The 18,241-nt window shown below is 42.5% G+C and overlaps 1 protein-coding gene across 1 annotated transcript in view; it reads left to right on the top strand.

Moving 5' to 3' along the window:
- rbfox3b (RNA binding fox-1 homolog 3b) overlaps positions 1-5,943 on the top strand; it is a gene marked incomplete at both ends in the record, with an annotated part of 80,701 nt that extends 74,758 nt beyond the window's left edge. The window contains 3 exons of the mRNA XM_080856486.1: positions 1,094-1,152; positions 3,309-3,387; positions 5,899-5,943. Coding sequence (XP_080712612.1) covers positions 1,094-1,152; positions 3,309-3,387; positions 5,899-5,943 — 183 coding nt within the window. The remainder of the gene's footprint in view (positions 1-1,093; positions 1,153-3,308; positions 3,388-5,898) is intronic.
- Between the last annotated feature and the right edge of the window lie 12,298 nt (positions 5,944-18,241).

The following is an 18,241-nucleotide window of genomic DNA, read 5'->3' as shown; positions in this document are numbered from 1 at the left end:
TCTGTTCTGTTCTGTGTCTGTCGGTGCAACCCAAGTGGAGGCAAGAGTGAGCTTTTTAATAATGCAAAGAACAGAGCAAGCTAAGACATCCCTCTCCTGCCATCATCTTAAAAACCAGGAGTGAATTTGGGAAGAGATGTGGTACCGCTTACCCCTCTCTCTCTCTCTCTCTCTCTCTCTCTCTCTCTCTCTCTCCCTTTCTCTCTCTCTCTCACTCTCACTCTCTCTCTCTCTCTCCCTTTCTCTCTCTCTCTCCCCCTTTATCTCTCTCTCTCTCGTACTCTTAATCTGTGTCTTGAGTCTATCTCTGTCTCCCACACATCGCTTTTCATGCTCACAGTCACGCATTGTGCCCCACAAAACTTAAATCAGTCCCTCAGATGCACGCTCACACTCTTACAGATACACACAAGTACCGTTCTCCCCCCCCCCCCCCCCCACACACACACACACACACACACAGTGAGGCGTACACAAGCATATTCTCATACGCTTCTATTCGTAACCTTACCTCAGTGCACCACCATGTATCCACCTAACTTTAGTACACACTCTCACTCATACACACACACTCACACAGACACACACATATGCATATACACACACACACACACACACACACACACACACACACACACACACACACACAAACACACACACACACACACACACACACACACACACACACACATACACAGGAGACGGTAAAGGCTCTGAGGGCATCAATCATTCCCCGATCCTTCAGGCAATGATAAATAGAAAAAGAAAATAAATGGATTCTTTCCGCTGAAATGGCGCCCTCTGGCTGTCAGCCAGAGATTTTCATAGGCCTGCGCCTGTTGCCATCCCCTGAAAGAGAAACCTGATTTCACATTACCAAAAGGAAAGGCGTGTTGTACACAACTCGTGCCAACCCTCAGACACAAAATAAAAACTTTGTGTGCAGTATTTCAGAGCCAGTGCTTTGTTTAAAGTCATGAAATATGTTTGTTGCAGGATATCTTGTATCCAACTCCATTTTGTGTATGGGTGTGTATATTGCCTGGGAACCTGCTGCTGATCATTTGTCTTTTTTCTTTGTTTGTTTTTAAAGGGGGGCTATGCTGCATACAGATATGCTCAGCCCACTACTCCTGCAGCCTACAGTGACAGGTGAGCCAACTTATTCACAAACAAACATACACATACACACACACACACTCACACACACACACACACACACACACACACACACACACACACACACACACACACACACACACACACACACACACACACACACACACACACACACACACACAAACACACACACAAACACACACACACACACACACACACACACACTATATATAAAGAGATATAGATATATATATATATAGATATATACAAACTAACAAAAATAATCACAATAACAAACAAATTGGGGAAAAGGGAGGATAGGGTCGTGTGGAAGTAGAGGGTGTATTCTGTGAAGGCTCAAGCATGTCACTGGTGATAATGTCCGCCCTGTCTGAGGGGCTCAGAGATCATATCGATAATGTAAGATTTATCAGACACACCACTTACGGACTGACTCTACGCCCAAGGAGAGCTGCAAATAAATAAAGAATTTAAAGATAAATACAGATAAATACAAATTGGACAGTGACTTTACGAAATCCGCTTCCAGGAATTCAGTTTCTGTGTGGCTTTGGTGTGTGTTTTTGCCTGCCCATCCTGATGTAATTGGAACTGGGATTTGTATTTTGCTATTCCAAGATTTATTTTTTCTTCCTTTCCTTATGTGGTGGATCAATCCAAGCCGGTGTGTTATCCTTTACATTTCACCAGATATGTTGGTAGATTAATCCACTGAGTTTATACGGTGGAAAGTAAAGTAAGGCCTCTGAGAAATGTTTCCAATCCAGCAAAACCACACAAACTTTCTTTCTACATCCCCTCTGTGCTAAAGGGAATTCCATTCAAATGTTAGGTAATCCGTGGTAGTGATGTCCTCCATGTCTACAATTTAGATTTATCACAGTGTAAATTAGTGATGTAATTACTTGTTTACAAGGCTTTTGGACTTTAGTTCATAGTCGTGTGCCAGCCGTACACAAAAACATAGCCCATAAATACCAAATCAAACAGTGCATCAGTCATGGAGATAGAGCTAGTGGCATTCTCTGCCAGCTTTGAGGGATTCTCAGTACACTTAATAAAACAAATCATTTGGAAATGAGAATCTTCAAATGCCTCACAATATTAAGCCAAGGCAGGCAGGGTGCCATTTTGTTTCTTAGACTCTTCTGAGTGGGTATATTTGGCTTGGTTATGCCAGCTGAAGTGAAGGACCCTGATTCTGTTCCTTTCCCAGTCAGCAAGGACTTAACATCCAGCATACCCTCACAGAGCCTCCTGTCCTCCCCCGTGCCTCCCCTCCCGTGAGTCCCCAGCGGGGCCAGTGTGCTGGGTCTCCCCTGTAAGCGCCTGGATGTCCTTGCTCAGGGAAAAAGCCTTTACCCCCACTCTCTCTTGTCTTTCTTTTTCTTTTCTGGGGAAAATGACATTTTCCCTTTCCCCCCTCCCCCCATCCTTCTCTCTGTATTCCCTTTTTTCCGTATTCCTGCTTGATTTGGTGCCCTCAGTCCTTGGCTTGGAGTGCGTTATCTGCTCCTCACAGACCCTCATTTGCAAGCGAGCGTCAGAGGAAGAGAGAGAGACGGAGGGGGGATGAAGTAAATAGAGAAATAAGTGAGGAGAGGTAAATAAATAAATAAATAAAGACAGGAAGACACATCTTGTCCTGTCTCTGAGGGAAATTGGAGGGATTAGTTCCAAACCACCAACAATGAAAAGCCAGGGCGTGAGCCTTCTGTGCAGCCCGAGTAAACAACTGCAGGGGTTGGGTGGGGAGGTGGGGGGGTTGGTGGGAGGGCATAGGTCCTCCCTCACTCACTCCCTCTCTCCCTCCTGGGTTCACCTCCACAGAGACCCACCAACTCATCAAGGAGACAATAAAAAAGGAGTAATTCAATTCACTGCAAATAACGCATAAACCTTTGAACACCTGGTGTAAAAAAAAAAGAACCTGGACAATTCAGAGTGTACAGGTTAATGAAGGGAGAGAAAGCAAGTGATGGAGAACAAGAGGGAGGAGGAGGAGGCAGAGAGTGAAGGAAGGAGGCTAATGCCTAGGCTACAGAAAAGACGAATATCTAGCCTGTCATGTGCAGTTAAGGTGCTATGTATTTAGAATGGTACTGAGTTGTTTATCAGTATATCTGCTCGAGTGTTCGCACTAACTCTCTGATCTAACCCCTCTCCAGCTATGGCAGAGTCTATGCAACGCCGGACCCTTACCACCACACGATCGGCCCAGCCACCACCTACAGCGTGGGGACCATGGTGAGTGACATCCCCCACCACACCCTGCTGCACTCACACACACTCACTCATACAAACACACACATGTCAGAAAATTTGTGTCTTACATATGAGCACAGTACCGTCCTTGTAAAGAGAGACGTTTCGATATCTGCTCATTTACTCCACCTAGTGGCCACTCAGTAGCACTGTTACAGTGTTGGTTGGAGTTGGCGTACTGAAAATACACATTTGCCTCCCTAAAATGACGGCTTCCGCAGACTCTAGAATGATATGTGTCTGATATGTGTAAGATGGTTATTGCTGACACACGACTAATCACAATCTGCCTCATACAAACGTTTCCTGCTGTGAGCACACTCTCCTACAAGAATCAAGTCAGCTGGTTAATGTTTGTTTTTAGCTAGCGTTTGCAGCTTTACATCAAAGATGAAAAGTCAAAATCAGTGAAAAGGCAATTCCTTTTTTTTTTTAAAGAAAGAGAAATATGTTCTCTAACTTTTATTTGATTTTTTTCCTTTTCTTTGGAGAGCGTGGGAGGGGGCTCTTATTTTCCTCTGATATGAGCAACTGTTAACCGCATGCAGCAGTGTGCCGTGGGACATGAAAGGGGGGAGAGAGAGAAAAAAAAGAAAGAGGGAGAAAGGAGGAAAGAAGGGATAGAGTATGTCTCACCCTCTTATTCCACCCTTTAGTTTTGATTGGGCTATCACTCTCTCCGTTAGGTTAGCAACTCAAATACTTAGCATTTTCCGGCATGCATGCGATTTTTTCTTTTTTGTCCTCAAAAACAATAAGAACAAAAATAAAGCTGTATTTAAAAAGAAAGAGAAACAGTTCCCCGGTGCAGCTGCTAGCTAAAAGCTTTCATTAATTAAGACAGTAATTTTTATGATTTGGTTTTCTAAGCCTTCATTTGAACCTAATTAAAAGCTGTGCTTGTGCATTTTTATGCTTTCCTCTGCTCCTCCAAACTTCCTTCCCTCGTCTCACACTCTCGCGTCCAGATTACATGACTGACACAATTGGCCTCAAAAACTAAAAATGTGTGTGAGTGCATTTGCGCGCGTGCGCGCGCGCGTGTGTGTGTGTGTGTGTGTGTGTGTGTGTGTGTGTGTGTGTGTGTGTGTGTGTGTGTGTGTGTGTGTGTGTGTATGGCTGTCTGTCTGTGTGTGTGTGTGTCTTGTGAACCAGGTAGTGGAGGAAATCATCTAGGCTCTTAAGACTTTTTTCTACCGAGTGCATGAAGCACTGTCAAACACAGTGAGAGTTGTTGAGGTGGGAAAATCATTTGGTTTCTAATTCTTTAATCATATTTGATTAATGCCTTCGAAGGAGAGGATAGGGGTGGAGTGAGGAGAGAAAAGACAGGGGAGCAGAGGAGAGGCAAGAGAGAGAAGGGGGGGGGGGGGGGAGAGGAGCTTTTTTGCATTTAAAAGCCATACAATAATTAGTTCCTCCGAGGTTGCGTAAAATTCTCTTTGCAGATTTGCAGCGTGCTGAAATTACAAATTGGGTTCCACGCTGATGAAAGTTGCACACAAGCAAGAGGGTTCCCTAAAATGAGAGATAATTAGCCTTTGAAGGTTTCAGGGCCTTGCCTTTGGAAAGAAGCCAAAAGAAGCAGAGCAGGGGCTGGACCCGGGAAGAGTGAGGGAGGGAGGGAGTGAGTGAGTGAATGTGTGTGTGTCTGTGTGTGTGTGTGTGCGAGCGCATCTGAGCATGGTGAGAGAGAAAAGGTGCCTGCTTATGTGTGCATGTGTGTGTGGTAGTGTATGCATCTGTGTGTGTGTGTATGTCTGTGTGTGTGTGTGTGTGTGTGTGTGTTTGTGTGTGTGTCTGTGTGTGTGTGTGTGTGTGTGTGTGTGTGTGTGTGTGGTTGTCTGTGTAGCTTTTTGACTGTAGTTGTGTGCACTCCCCTCAGGAAGCCGCTAGCAGTGAAGTTAGCCACATCCACCCTGTGTGGTGCAGTGCAGCGCAGTGGCAGTCAGGTGTGTCCCCCACCCTGACTGTCTGACTTGAAAGGGAACGATCGTTGCGCTCCTTTGAACCACTTTGCCTCAGCCCCAAACTGACTGCACTGACGACTCGCAAACCTGTCCTGGAGGGACAAGTCCCAGATCACACTGCCACTGTAATCAGAGGACAAGTAGGACACCGCTGCTGTTTTTCTTAATGAACCAGGACATTTCTTTTCGTGACTGAATCTGGCCCCATCTGAAGCTAGGAAATAAACACAGGGCACATTCTGGAAATTTGCATCTCCGAAAATGTTCCCGAAAATGAATATTGACTTTTTTTCTGGTGAAGAATCCATGTAGATGAAACCGTGGCATAGCATAAGTCACGTGGAAGTGCAAGCAAGCACGGAAGCGCACACAAACAAAGTCACACCAAAATGGCCGAGTCACACCAAAATGGCCAAAAAATCGTCGTGTCAAGGGAAGGAACTTTGCAGAGGGAGAGGAAAAAGGCCTGGTCGGAGCTGTCACCCTAACACTGATTGGTCCTTTTTCATCTTTGATGTTGCAGGCTAGCCTTTACAGAGGAGGGTACAGTCGCTTCACTCCCTACTAAAGAGAAAGCGAGAGAGAGAAACACAAAGACATTACCCAGACTACAACAACCAAACAAAACAAAACAAAAAAAAACAACAACAAATAAACACTCTCAAAAAAAAAAAAAAAAAACAATCAAACAAGCCACTGTATAAACACCTCATCCTACGTGGAGTACTGATTCAGACTAAAGCTTCCAGATCACAGGGCTGTCCTGTCCCCTTCACCCCTCACTTCTCAACCCTTGCCCAAATGATTCTCCTCTTTGTGTCCAAATGTGGGATGTTTGTCTGTTGGTTGATTTTACAACTGAATTGATTTGTTTTTTTTCTCCTGTCTTTCTGAATGTGTGTTCTTACTTCATGTAATGTGATGTGTTACTGATGATTTTGGAGGGGCTGTATATAGACGTCCCCATACTGTACATCTTGCTGTATGTCATGTCACCTTGGGTTTTTATTACTGTGAGTTAATGGGCACAATTCTCTTCATCATTGCTCCTTTTTTTTCAATAAGCAATGGGTATCAGTCTGAGCCAAATGGAATAGAATACCAGTTACTTGTTATATCAAATGGAAAATCATACCAATTACCTGTTATATCAAATGGAATATCATACAAGTTACCTGTTATATCACTTATCACCCAGTCTCTCTCCATCACCAACACAAAGCTGATTTAGACCCTCTGATGTTAGCCCTCCCCCCCCTGCCTTTGCAGTGAAGAAAAGCTCCATACCATGCTACTGTCAAAGAGTGTGTTCTTCCTCGGTTCCCCCCCCATTGATCACTGAGTGTTGGCTGCTTATTGACCTTAGGGTGCTCTGAGACATTGTACTCCCCCTTGTGTTCTGACTTGTATCTGTATTAATTGACATGTTGGGTTACAGGCATGCCATTTGTAAAACAGCTGGAAGCTTTGCACCGTGATGTGTGGCTCATGGAACCTACGATCTGTGGTTTATGCATCTATTATGCAAGTCTTCAGGAGGAATGGCTTGTCAATCCTGCACAAATGATATAGCTGTTCTACCTCACGATAACCCAAAGGACCAGTCGGATGTTTCATCTCAGTGAAGTGGCTGAAATGTTAAATTTGGTGTGTGGGCGCGATATCAGCCAGACTGGTGTATTATTCTAACATGTCCAGTTTGCCATTGAACACCAGTTCAAATGGAATTAGTTGACAAAGAGCCAGTTAAATATTGGCCCTGACTTCAAGTGAAAAGACTCCCTGATCACCTCAAGCACGTCTGGTGCTACAACTCAACTCGACTAGCTGACTTTTAGACTGAATCCATTTTCTGTGAGGATTCACTACACACCACCAATGTCGTTTAGCCCTGACCAGGGCTTCATTCTAGTCCAGGGGAAGCAACCCTGTGTCTATGCTAATGAGGCTCAGAAGGAAGATCTTCATTCATTCCTTCATTCACTGAAGTCCCCTTTTGTTTTGTCTGGTTTCCTTTCTCAGGTCTGAAATACGGGTGAACACTCTAAATTCTGGGAAAGTGCCGACTTTGGTGATTTTTTTTCTTCTTCTTTTTTTTTTTATCTGAACAGAGACGTAAGGATAAGTACAGGAAAGTCAATCAATATGGAGCTCCGAGGGCCCGATGGGGGTGGGGGTGGTGTTGGTAACAGACTAATTCATTCTTGAGTCTAATCGATATGGAGAAACTGCTCAGCAAATCATCCCTTTCCCTTAGCTAGATAAAGAGTCCATCCCTGTATGCAATGAGCCCCCCCCCCCCCCCCCCCTTGCCAGATGTCAGTACCACATTCTCTCTGTGAGAATAAAATATTCACCAGTTCTAGTGGAGAAGACAGACATTCAAACCCATCTCAGTGTTTCAGTGGATTTTAATGCCAGAACCAAGAACAAAACTTAATGGCAAATTATGCAAGAGAGCTGCTTACTTATCATTTCATAAAACCATGTGTGAAATTGTAACATATATTGTGGTATCCTACTCTACCATATTAAAATGCACCAGTCAGTCTACCGCCTCATAGCCTACAAAGGTTCTGAATTGAAAGTCCTCAGACAACATTTTTACCCATGTTTTTAATAGAACATATTCTCTAGCCAGCATTTTGTGTATGCTTGAGTTTTTGAGGGAGTGTGTGTGTGTGTGTGTTTGTGTGTGTGTTTGTATACGTTTGCGCTATGCGTTAGCTCATTAATTTTGAGTGGCACAGCCCTTCTTGTCCACTTTATTGTACTGCGGCGCGGCAGAGCAGTAGCCGGATTTTAAAGAGACTGCTGCTCACGCTTAAGAGCCCCCTATAGAATAAAGTCCAACTGTTGCAAACTTCCTTTAGCTAATTTAATACTAGCTCAGTTTTCCAGGGAAGAGACTCGAGGCTATTCAAAACAACACTTACAGACAGGAAGTGAGGGACCGAGAGCAAGAGCAAGACAGAGGGAAAGAAAACGCAGTGAGAGGGAGAGAGAGAATGAAAATTCTCCGCTCTCCTGTAGGCCTACGGTAAAAAAAAAAAAAAAAGTCTCATTCTCTTTGAGTTCTCTCCTCACCTTGTGTTCCATTTCCTAATGATGCCAGTCGTTGCAGCTGTTACTCCACGATCTCTCGCTCTTCTTTTGAATCTCAGACTTCCCACTTCATGGTAAGATTAATTGGAAACCGTGACTTCATAATTAGCGTCAATGCCAACTGCACTTTAAAATGTTGCCTCTATTTGCTCAAATGCACCTGTTTGATCTGGTTGTCAGACAGACAGGCTTACGCGCAGCGCTTCGCAGTGGCGTTCTATAGTAATTAGTCCGGACTTGAACCTTCTGACAGTTTTTGAAGCGTTGCACAAAGTGTAGGATTTGTTCATCGCACTGTGGTCCTGTGCTCTCGAGACGGAGAGGAAGAAATACTTTCAGTTCCCACAAACAGCCACTGTCCTGTCGGCTCGAGATCAGCTGAAAACAGTGTAACTTAAGATGCGCATGCTGCAGGAGATGTTGTTGGTTAGGTGCTTCATGCAGTTCATCTCCTGCCTGTGCTTTATTAATGGAGCCACGGATCTTTCTCTTGTCTTCCATAGGAGTCTGAAGTCTAAAAGTTAGTTACCTCCCTTCTGCCATACAGCCTTCCTAGTCCCTAAGTCAGACTTATGATCTCTACTTTTAATACAGTCTATTTTATTACAGTGTGATACAGTACAAGGTGGAAAGCCGTTGACAGTACCGTGTCTTGGCTCTTGTTTTGCAGTAAGCTTATAGAGAACAAAAAATATATATATATCAATATCACATCCTTGTTTCTAAGTCTTCTCAGCGTCTGTCTTTATGTCTGTACACCTCCTCTACAATCATTTCTAACACTTAGCTACTGTGTGCTTACAAAGGCTATCAAATGTAGTATAGACATGGACATTTACCAATAGTTACTGTAAGTGTGGTAAACGTTTAGTTGATGTTTAGTTCATCCTGTAAAGTATTGGTCAAGAGAGGATCAGCTGTGTCTGACATGTTTTTATTTAGACCTAAAATCCCTCCTCATGTCAAAATGTAATCCTAATTGAGGTACATACTGTGAAATCTTTTGTCTACTTACTGTGCTCATTTTATCCACTAACATGTGACGTGACATTGCATATTAACATGACTATATAAATATATATATATATCTACTTACGAAATTAATCTTCAGACAATATACTCTTTCTAAAGCCCTGATAAGCAAGCATTTCGTGCTTACAGTTGCCCAGTGCAGCTTCTGTTCAAATGGAATTTGGCAGCAGAATTCCCTGACTAAAGCTCTGTGTTAGTCCATCTAATTTGTACAAAATCAAGAGGAAACATGCAAAAAAAATGACAGAACCTGTACATATATATACATGTATATACACACAGTATATTGCGATTCTCTACAACAAGCTGTTTTATATGTTATCATATCCCAATCAAAGTGGTTTTATCTGTGCATTTGCAATTCTGCTAACATTGTTCAATGAAATGTACTGTAATTTCTTAATATGGTTTTGTCTGAAAGCTGTAAGTGACTTTTTCATTTGATATAGTTTATTGGTACTGTGTATATTGCTCTTATATTCTGTTCATAACACATTGAGTTGAATGTTAATATATGTGACGAATCTCAGTAATCTCTGGGTGTTTTGGGTGTCAGAATAAAGCAATTATACAAATCGTCTGATTGTCCACTTCAGAAATAACATGCACAACATGTTTCAAATTAATTCAAATGTTTTTTTATTCAAACCTATCTGTCATTACATTGAAAAGGCATATTGAAATTATTTGCTGATGAGATACAAATTGTCTCTGCCATAACTTCACTTTAATGAATTTTGACAACTAAAGTGGATAGTGATTTATAGAATTCCCTCTTCAAATGCTGCCCTTTTTTTAGATCTCTGCCAGATGTAAACCATCTTTCATACATATCATTCATAACTAACTCTGCAGCTGTGTTCAATTAGGAGTTAATATGTGAATTAATACTGAACATTCGGCTGATAAAGATGCTTGTCTCTTATCTATCATCATTATTTTGTAATCAAACAATTGATTTTACTTGTGTGACGTAGAACTAGCATGTCTGAAGCTGTAGTCCTCTAGTGCATCGTTAAAGACAATGATAAATCTATATCGTGACCTGTGGGTGAATGTATATTTATGCTGTGTGTGTGTGTGTGTGTGTGTGTGTGTGTGTGTTCGTGTGTTCGTGTGTGTGTGTTCGTGTGTATGTATGTATGTACTGTATGTATGTGTGTGTGTGTGTGTGTATGTGTGTGTGTGTGTGTGTGTGTGTGAGTGTGTGTGTGTGTTTGTGTGTTTGTATGTATGGGTATGTGTGTGTGTGCGTGTGTGTGTGTGTGTGTGTGTGTGTGTTTTTGTGTATGTATGTATGGGTATGTGTGTATGTGACTTCACTCATCTCTTAATCTTCCTGCCATATGTGGGACAGGGTCCTGTTGGAGCTGAACCTCTCCGAGATGATAAAGATTCTGTCGATTCCCTTAGTCTGAACAGATGTTTTGGTTTGGGACCCAGTCCAGTCGCTCTCTTCTCTGGACTTCTCTGTGGCTCTGTGAGCTCTTTGCAAAGGCAGAGCAGTAGTGGCCTCACTCAGTCCACTGGGCTCGGCCCTGCCGTGCTCTGTGGCGCTGGGTAGACATCTGTTAGAGAGAGTAGGAGCACGGGCCGCATCCACAGCCTCAGCCGGCCTCTACCCCCAGCACCACAAAAGAGAGAGAGAGAGAGAGAGAGAAAGAGAGAGATGGGGAGAGGGAAAGAGAGAGAGAGAGAGAGGGAAGGAGACAGACAGCCGTGCGATTGGGCTGGGATTAGTATGCTACTCTGCTGCCTGTTTATTTCTCCAGGGGAGGTGTGCATGAGGGGAGGGGAAAGAAACACTACAAAGCCACGTCAAAATTAAAGCTGGGTTTTATTTTCATCTGAGGGGGCCACGGTGCACTGAGGATCTCTCTGAATTAGAGCGACTGTCATGATGAGAGTCCCACAGCACCCTGCGCTCGCGCTCCCTCACTCCTTCTCTCTCTCTCTCTCGCTCTTTCTCTCATTCTCTTTCTCCTCCCCCCATCTTCTGCCCTCCCTCTCCTTTGCTCTATGATGAGGCTTAGAGTTGAGTGAACTCCTGTGTTAGTGAGTGAATACGTATGAGTGTGTTTAAGTGTGTGTGTGTGTGTTTTAGTGTGTGTGTGAGTGTGTTTTAGTGTGTGTGTGTGAGTGTGTTTTAGTGTGTGTGTGTGTGTGTGTATGAGTGTGTGTGTGCGTGAGTGTGTGTATGTGTGTGTGTGTGTGTGTGTCTGTGTCTTTCTTTCTGTCTGTGATCATATCACTGTGTCGCCCTGGGTTTGGCCCACGCTCACTGTCTCCTTGCTCCTTTCAAGCCTATACAATGAAACTGGCAAGAACAAAGACGAGCCTTTTTCAAAAGCCAAACGCACGGCGCTACATTTCTGCCACACCGCAGCCCTGTTGACATCTCTCCATCGCTCCGCCTCGACATAAAATAACATGCCTCCGCATCTCTAGCTTTCAAGGAATAAGAGTCATGGCTTAGAGATGTATTTTTATATTTATTTAGTGATTGTAAAGTAACTCCTGAGTAGGAATAAAGCAGGCTTTGTCAGTACTGTTGCATTGGATGAACAGGTCTTATATTGTGGGGGAACACTTTCATATGACTAGCATTGAATAAAAAGCCTGACACTGCAATGTGGCATTTCCTTATCTCATAATATTATTTTTTCTCCCTTTTCCTTTGCAGTAAATAAGGTGAAAGAACGCTGTGCTCAGTAAAGATGGACATCACACAAAAAATGAAAAGAAAGTGACGAACGCAAAGGAGAACTAGCTTTAAAAATGGCAACAAGAGGACTGGACGAAAGACGCAAAAAAAGAAGATGATGAAGAGACTAAGGCTGGGGCGGGAGGAATAGAGGGGGAGAGAGAGAGAGAGACAGCCGGAACAGCGGCCACAAAAAAAATTAAATTATATATATATATATATATATATATCAGCCAGCAGCCTGACAAGAAAGAAGAAACTTGTTTCCAACAGGGGACCACCAACACGGAGAGAAAAAGAGGGAGAGAGAGAGAGAACAGGAGAGAGTGTGATATAGTGTGAGGTGTGAATGAAAAAGGTAGAAGGAGAAAGAAAGAGGGAACACAGTTCATTATAACAATAACATTTTATTTTTCTATGCTTTTTTGTGCTTTAAAAACAGTTTAAGATTATTATGTGTATAAAACAGTATATAAGTATATGAACAGAGATGTCTTTATGTTAACGGGTAAAGGGGAGAAGAACAGATCCACCTGGATTGTTGATGTTCTCATCTGCAGGGATGAGGGGGACCCTCCTCTCTCTCTCTCTCTCTCTCTCTCTCTCTCTCTCTCTCTCTTTCTCTCTCTGTCACCCTCTTTCCCGCCCCTCTCATCCGAGACGGACACAAAGATAGATAGATAGATAGATAGATAGATTGCTTAGAGTGATGTCAGTGATGTCAAATGTGTAAAGGACAAGTATTGAAGTACTGTAAAGCTGGGCATCCTGGTGCAGCAGACCAACATCCTCGATGTGCGTGTGTGTGCTCTCTCACACAGAGGCTGCTTGGTCCCCAAGGCAACTTCCTTCTTATTCTGGGATGTCAGATTGTTTTCCTTTCTTTCTTTGTTGATTTCTTGTGCTCTCACTCATCAACCTTCCTTAGAGTAGTGCCACCCACCATCCATATCTCCCCAAGCCTATGGCATTGCACCCACTCCCACTTTGCATTGGGGGGTCAGGGACTAACTGCCCTAGAGGGAGGGAGGGGGGTGGGGGGTGAGGACAAGTGTTAATATGGGTTACACTCCCTCTACGGCAAGCCACTGATCCCAATCCTGCAGTGGATGTCACAACTCTACTACGTCCAGTTTTATCGCTCTCAGTCCTGAAGAAGGGGCAGATTCAGCAGTCAGCTTCCTGGGGTAAGTGTTTTAAGACGCTGCCCTTATTTGTGGAGGAGCCGTAGCCTGTCACCTCCTGTTTGGCGGGATAACGAGGTTTTTTTCTAACGGGGGTGGCCATATAAGGGTTCCGAGTGACGGATCGGAGGTGAAACGAATGAACAGGTTCCAAGGGTTGCGAGTTTGATCTGGTCTTCACTTACCTGCAAGGGTCACAGCCCAAGCCTTTGTATGTCACTCAGACAGTCCGGATGTCAAACACCCACGGATAGTGCTACGGACTGCAGTAGACAGCGCATGACACCAATAACCCATAATACAAACAGACATGAGAACTGTAGGCTTTGACCGACATTAGACAGACACTGTTAACCAAATGATGTTTGGAAGGTCGATGCTACAAATGGACTGTTATTGTTTGGTCAATATTGTCTGATTAGAGTATTTATTTGTGAAAAAAAAAATACTTAAAGGAAACAAAACAAAAAAAACATTTTTTTAAAGGTATTATCATGATTTATTTGCTGTAACGACCTTAATTATTATGAGAGCGTTCCCTGTAAACGTGTGTTTTTTGAGCAGTTCTTGAATGTATTTAAATGTGAAAAGATGTGATTACTTTTTTCTGTATATATATACATATCTATGGATGGTTTTTCAGGGGTGCATATAAGCAATTGCCTTTTTCTTTCGCCTCGACAGTACCTGAGGCCTCACGTAACCAATTACTTCCTCCAGACAGCCCCACCTGTACACTCACAATGACAGCACACATTCCACTTTATTAGTGAATTCTTTTGAGCTAACCTACATTTGTGCTCTCTGTCTCCCTGGCACACACACACACACACACACACACACACACACACACACACACACTGTATTTTAGTTGACACAGTTGACACTCTGCATCAGCTACGGTCCATAGTTGATAGGAGCTGATTGCAAGAACCCCAGAAAGTCAATCGTCTTTCTTTTTTTTCTTCCTTTTATTCTTTCTCTTTTTTTATTAAGCCTGCCCTGCAGTAACACACAAGTGCGTGCACACACACACACACACACACACACACAAACACACACTTCATAGAAATTGGATCAGTCATAAGAGCTCGCTAAGTAGAACAAGGTATTCCGGATGTCAGATGCAAAAGTTTATGAATATTGATTTTTTTTTTCTCATTTTTCTCTCTCTCTCTCTCTCCATCCAAAGTGTGAATTTAACACAGACTCTGAGGTCTTTGATCAAGAGAAAGCGCGGCATCGGATGGTGTGGAGGAGGGAGATGCCTATTGATGTGACCTAGTTTTGAAAGGAGATGCTACTGCTCCTGCTGCTGCTGCTGCTGCAGCACCAGAGAGCTGAGATGCCGCCAAGTTCGCTGGGTGTGCCCCGCACTTACAAGCCACTTGATCACAGCTTAGGTTAGGGGCCTTCCTACATACACCCTACACTTCAACACAACTTGTCTTAACTGTGCTAAACTGTGCCCTGCACTACAAAACAGTCGTCTTTAACAACAGTCCGATGCTTCCAAACACTGCTAAGGTTAGCTGTACCCAGCACATCCAAACACTGCGTTCTTACCCTAGTATGCCCCACACTTCCAGACACAGCTCTTATTTATAAATAGTCAGTAGATAGTCACCCCTTCACATATGCGCCCACAGAATGATGCTTGGCTCAGTTGATAGCGATATCACTACAGGGCGTTCACATGTAATACAGACTACTCCTAATTGCAATAGCTATAATCATCATCATCATCATTATCATCCTCTGAGGACTCATTGCACTTCAGTTGAGTCTGGTGTCTCAAAGTTAATTCACTTTTTTAACTGGTAGCTTCCAACAGTGCAGATGCAACCCCGGGGCCAGCACTTGATCCACCAAAAACCATGCATGTTACGGGTTAGCCTACAACATGCGGGTAAAGCAGTTCAAGTAGGCTAACTTTCTCCTTATTCAGTGCTGCCGAGACCATTTGTTTGGAGGCCAGCGGAGTCGCCCGTCGCTGAGGGTGCAGGTGGTTGTGGGTGTGGTGTGGTGTCGGGAGAGAATCTGAACTGAAGCACTTGAGCTATGACACTTGCAGGACTTCCCTCAGAGAAGAAACCCTTCTGGTCCTAACTGTTTGAGAAAGCCTCCCCGTCCCCTTTTGTATCCCCTCTGTACTGTACATATGACCCCACCCACCCAAACTACTCACCCGCCCAAGTCCTCCTTAAGTTCCTGCTCCCGCAAATCTCCCCCAACCCCCCCCCCCCCACCCCATCTCCTGACATCTCTGACTTTCAAGATCTTGTATTTTGTTCTATAACAGCAAAAATTTATTTATAAGGATTTTTAAAAAAATCTATCTCTCTCTCCTTTTTGTAAATGTTCATGTTAAATAAAAGTCTAAAAAGGTTAAAAAATGAAATGGATATATTAAAAGGTAAAGTACTGTAAGAAAAAAAAGAAACAAAAAAATATAAAACAAAAAAAAGCTCCTCCTATCCTCCCCCTCCTCCTTCTCTCTGTACTCTTAGACTTTGTGTTCTTTCTCCCTCTGTATGCCTCTCTTATGTGCTTCAGATGAAGAGTTCTATTTATTATGACATTAACGTTATTATTATTATGATTATTACTAATTATTAATATCATCATTATCATCATCATCATCATTATTACCATGAATAAAAATTGTCTACTTCAACAAACGCCTTTTCTCTTTGCTGTTGTTTTGGAGAATGTGGTTGTTTTTGTATCGGCGCGTTCAGGTAACTGCAAAGTTGATTTGTTCAATAGGTAGTCGAAGGGAAGCTTATGTATGTAGATGGGTTGACTGATATCACTGAACACAGCATACATCTATCACAAGTCAGAATGGTGTAGTATGGGATGTTCTCCAAGAGGGAAGAGGAGGAGAATAGCTTGGAGCTTCATTCGTCACACAAACACACGCAGAGAGAGCGAAGGAGAGAGAGAGAGATTACTTTGGGATTATGATTGCATTGCATGGAATTGCAGAAGATTGCATGATCATAAGACAATGTTACACGTTCTGTGTGTTTGATTCAACCTGAAATATTTGACTGTTCCTGAGCTCCTTAGTGGTTCATCTCAATTTAATATCTGCTTTTGGAACAGGAACGAGCAGAATGATCTGGAAAGACTGCCCCTGGCCTTTCCATGTTGGGTAACCAGCGGCCCATATGCAGAACACACGGACTTCCCCAGGAGGTCATAAGTATGTTTTATTAAAGGCATCACCAGTAAAATGTGCATATATGATTTCTCCAACGTTCATACATTCATTGTCCTCTGGTAAAGTATCAGTAGAATGTGCATGTATGATTTTTCCAACAAATATACATTCCTTCTCCTTTGGTAAAGTATCAGGTAACTGTTTTTGATTGTGCTTTACTTGTAAGATTTTTTATTTTTTATTATGTATCTCACTCTGTGTATTATGTCATGATAATCTTTACCCTCAACCACCTTCTATGTCAAGACCAAATTTACTGAGCTTGACCAGTTAGGAGTTAGGAGCCCCTATCTACTCATATGCACCAATTAAAAAAACATAGAAGTGTTGAAACTGTAGCAAATTAAGTAAATATGAATACTAATATAGTACCTTTAAGGGCACCAAACCTTTCATGCATTACAACTAACTATTCATGGGCCAGCAAAGTTTTCAAACTCCTTTTCCTTTAAATCAATGAAAAATCAGGCTATCTGTTTATATCATATTACCACTAGATGGCGACAAAATCCTGTAATTGGTTCCTGTGAGGCCCAGCACTAGCTGGCTGTTTCCGTGCTGTTGCCAAATACTGGACACACTGAGCAGTTTGTTTTCTTTTTAGTCCCTTAAACTGAGTTGATATGCTGCTGACCTGTGTGCACCACTGAAGAAGTCATGAAGGAGTACCACAGGCCTTGCCGTGGACATTGCCAACCATTTCGAAAGTGTACCAATATGGCCAAGAATGCCATAACACCACATAAGAGGATTTATCAAGGCAAAGAATGGCCAGTCACTACAGCCCTGTTTTTAGACCCGTTAAAACAGCACCATACTGATCATATGTGTGACCATTAAGAACAGTGTATCAGTTATTGAACGTTTTGAAAATTATGAAAACTTAAGTTACTAAGCAATTTAAAATGAAGCGCAACTGGCCCGTGTCTGTGAAAAAGTGAATCCAAATGAGGATTGAAATATTCAGGATGTAAGGTACAAAATCTCGGGTCACGAAAACAGTCAGGTCAAGAGGTCTTTATTTCCTATAGTTCCAGCTGTTAAAACGATATAGGCCTCTAAAGTAAAGTAAGATTTGTTGATGAGAGATAGCTCAGAAGTACAACTATCCCTAGGTCTCAATGTTTATAATTTAAGGAACTAAATAATTAATCAAGGGCAAGATAATGTTTCAATCCCAATGAGGGTGAATATTGTTTATGCAATAATGATACAAGAGATTTCGGGAATGGAATAAAATGGTATTGAAAGCCTCCGTGTGCCCATCAATTCTGCACGTACTGTATATGGACGTGAACAAATGAAATGCAAAATATGTATATCTTCTGCTCTCCAAAAACTTCATCCCAAAATTGGCGTATGGAATTATTAAAATTAAATAACCCAAAATGTTCCATAAATAACCAGATCTAACTCGCACTGAGAGAATGATGCTTCTTTCTTTTTTCTTTCATTGAGCTAATAAACAAGCTAAGGAAAGAAATATCCAATGAGAATCATAATTTTCAGTTCAAATGCATCCTTGGTGCAAGCAAACATTTTTTTTAAATACCATTCTTCATTCATTTGACCTATAACATTCACACCATAGGCTTAAATTTACAACATTTAA

This window comes from Sprattus sprattus (genome assembly GCF_963457725.1).
Source record: "Sprattus sprattus genome assembly, chromosome: 18".
Lineage (NCBI taxonomy): Eukaryota > Metazoa > Chordata > Actinopteri > Clupeiformes > Clupeidae > Sprattus > Sprattus sprattus.
The sequence above is the reverse complement of the archived record's forward strand: the minus strand, read 5'-3'. Positions and strand labels throughout refer to the sequence as shown.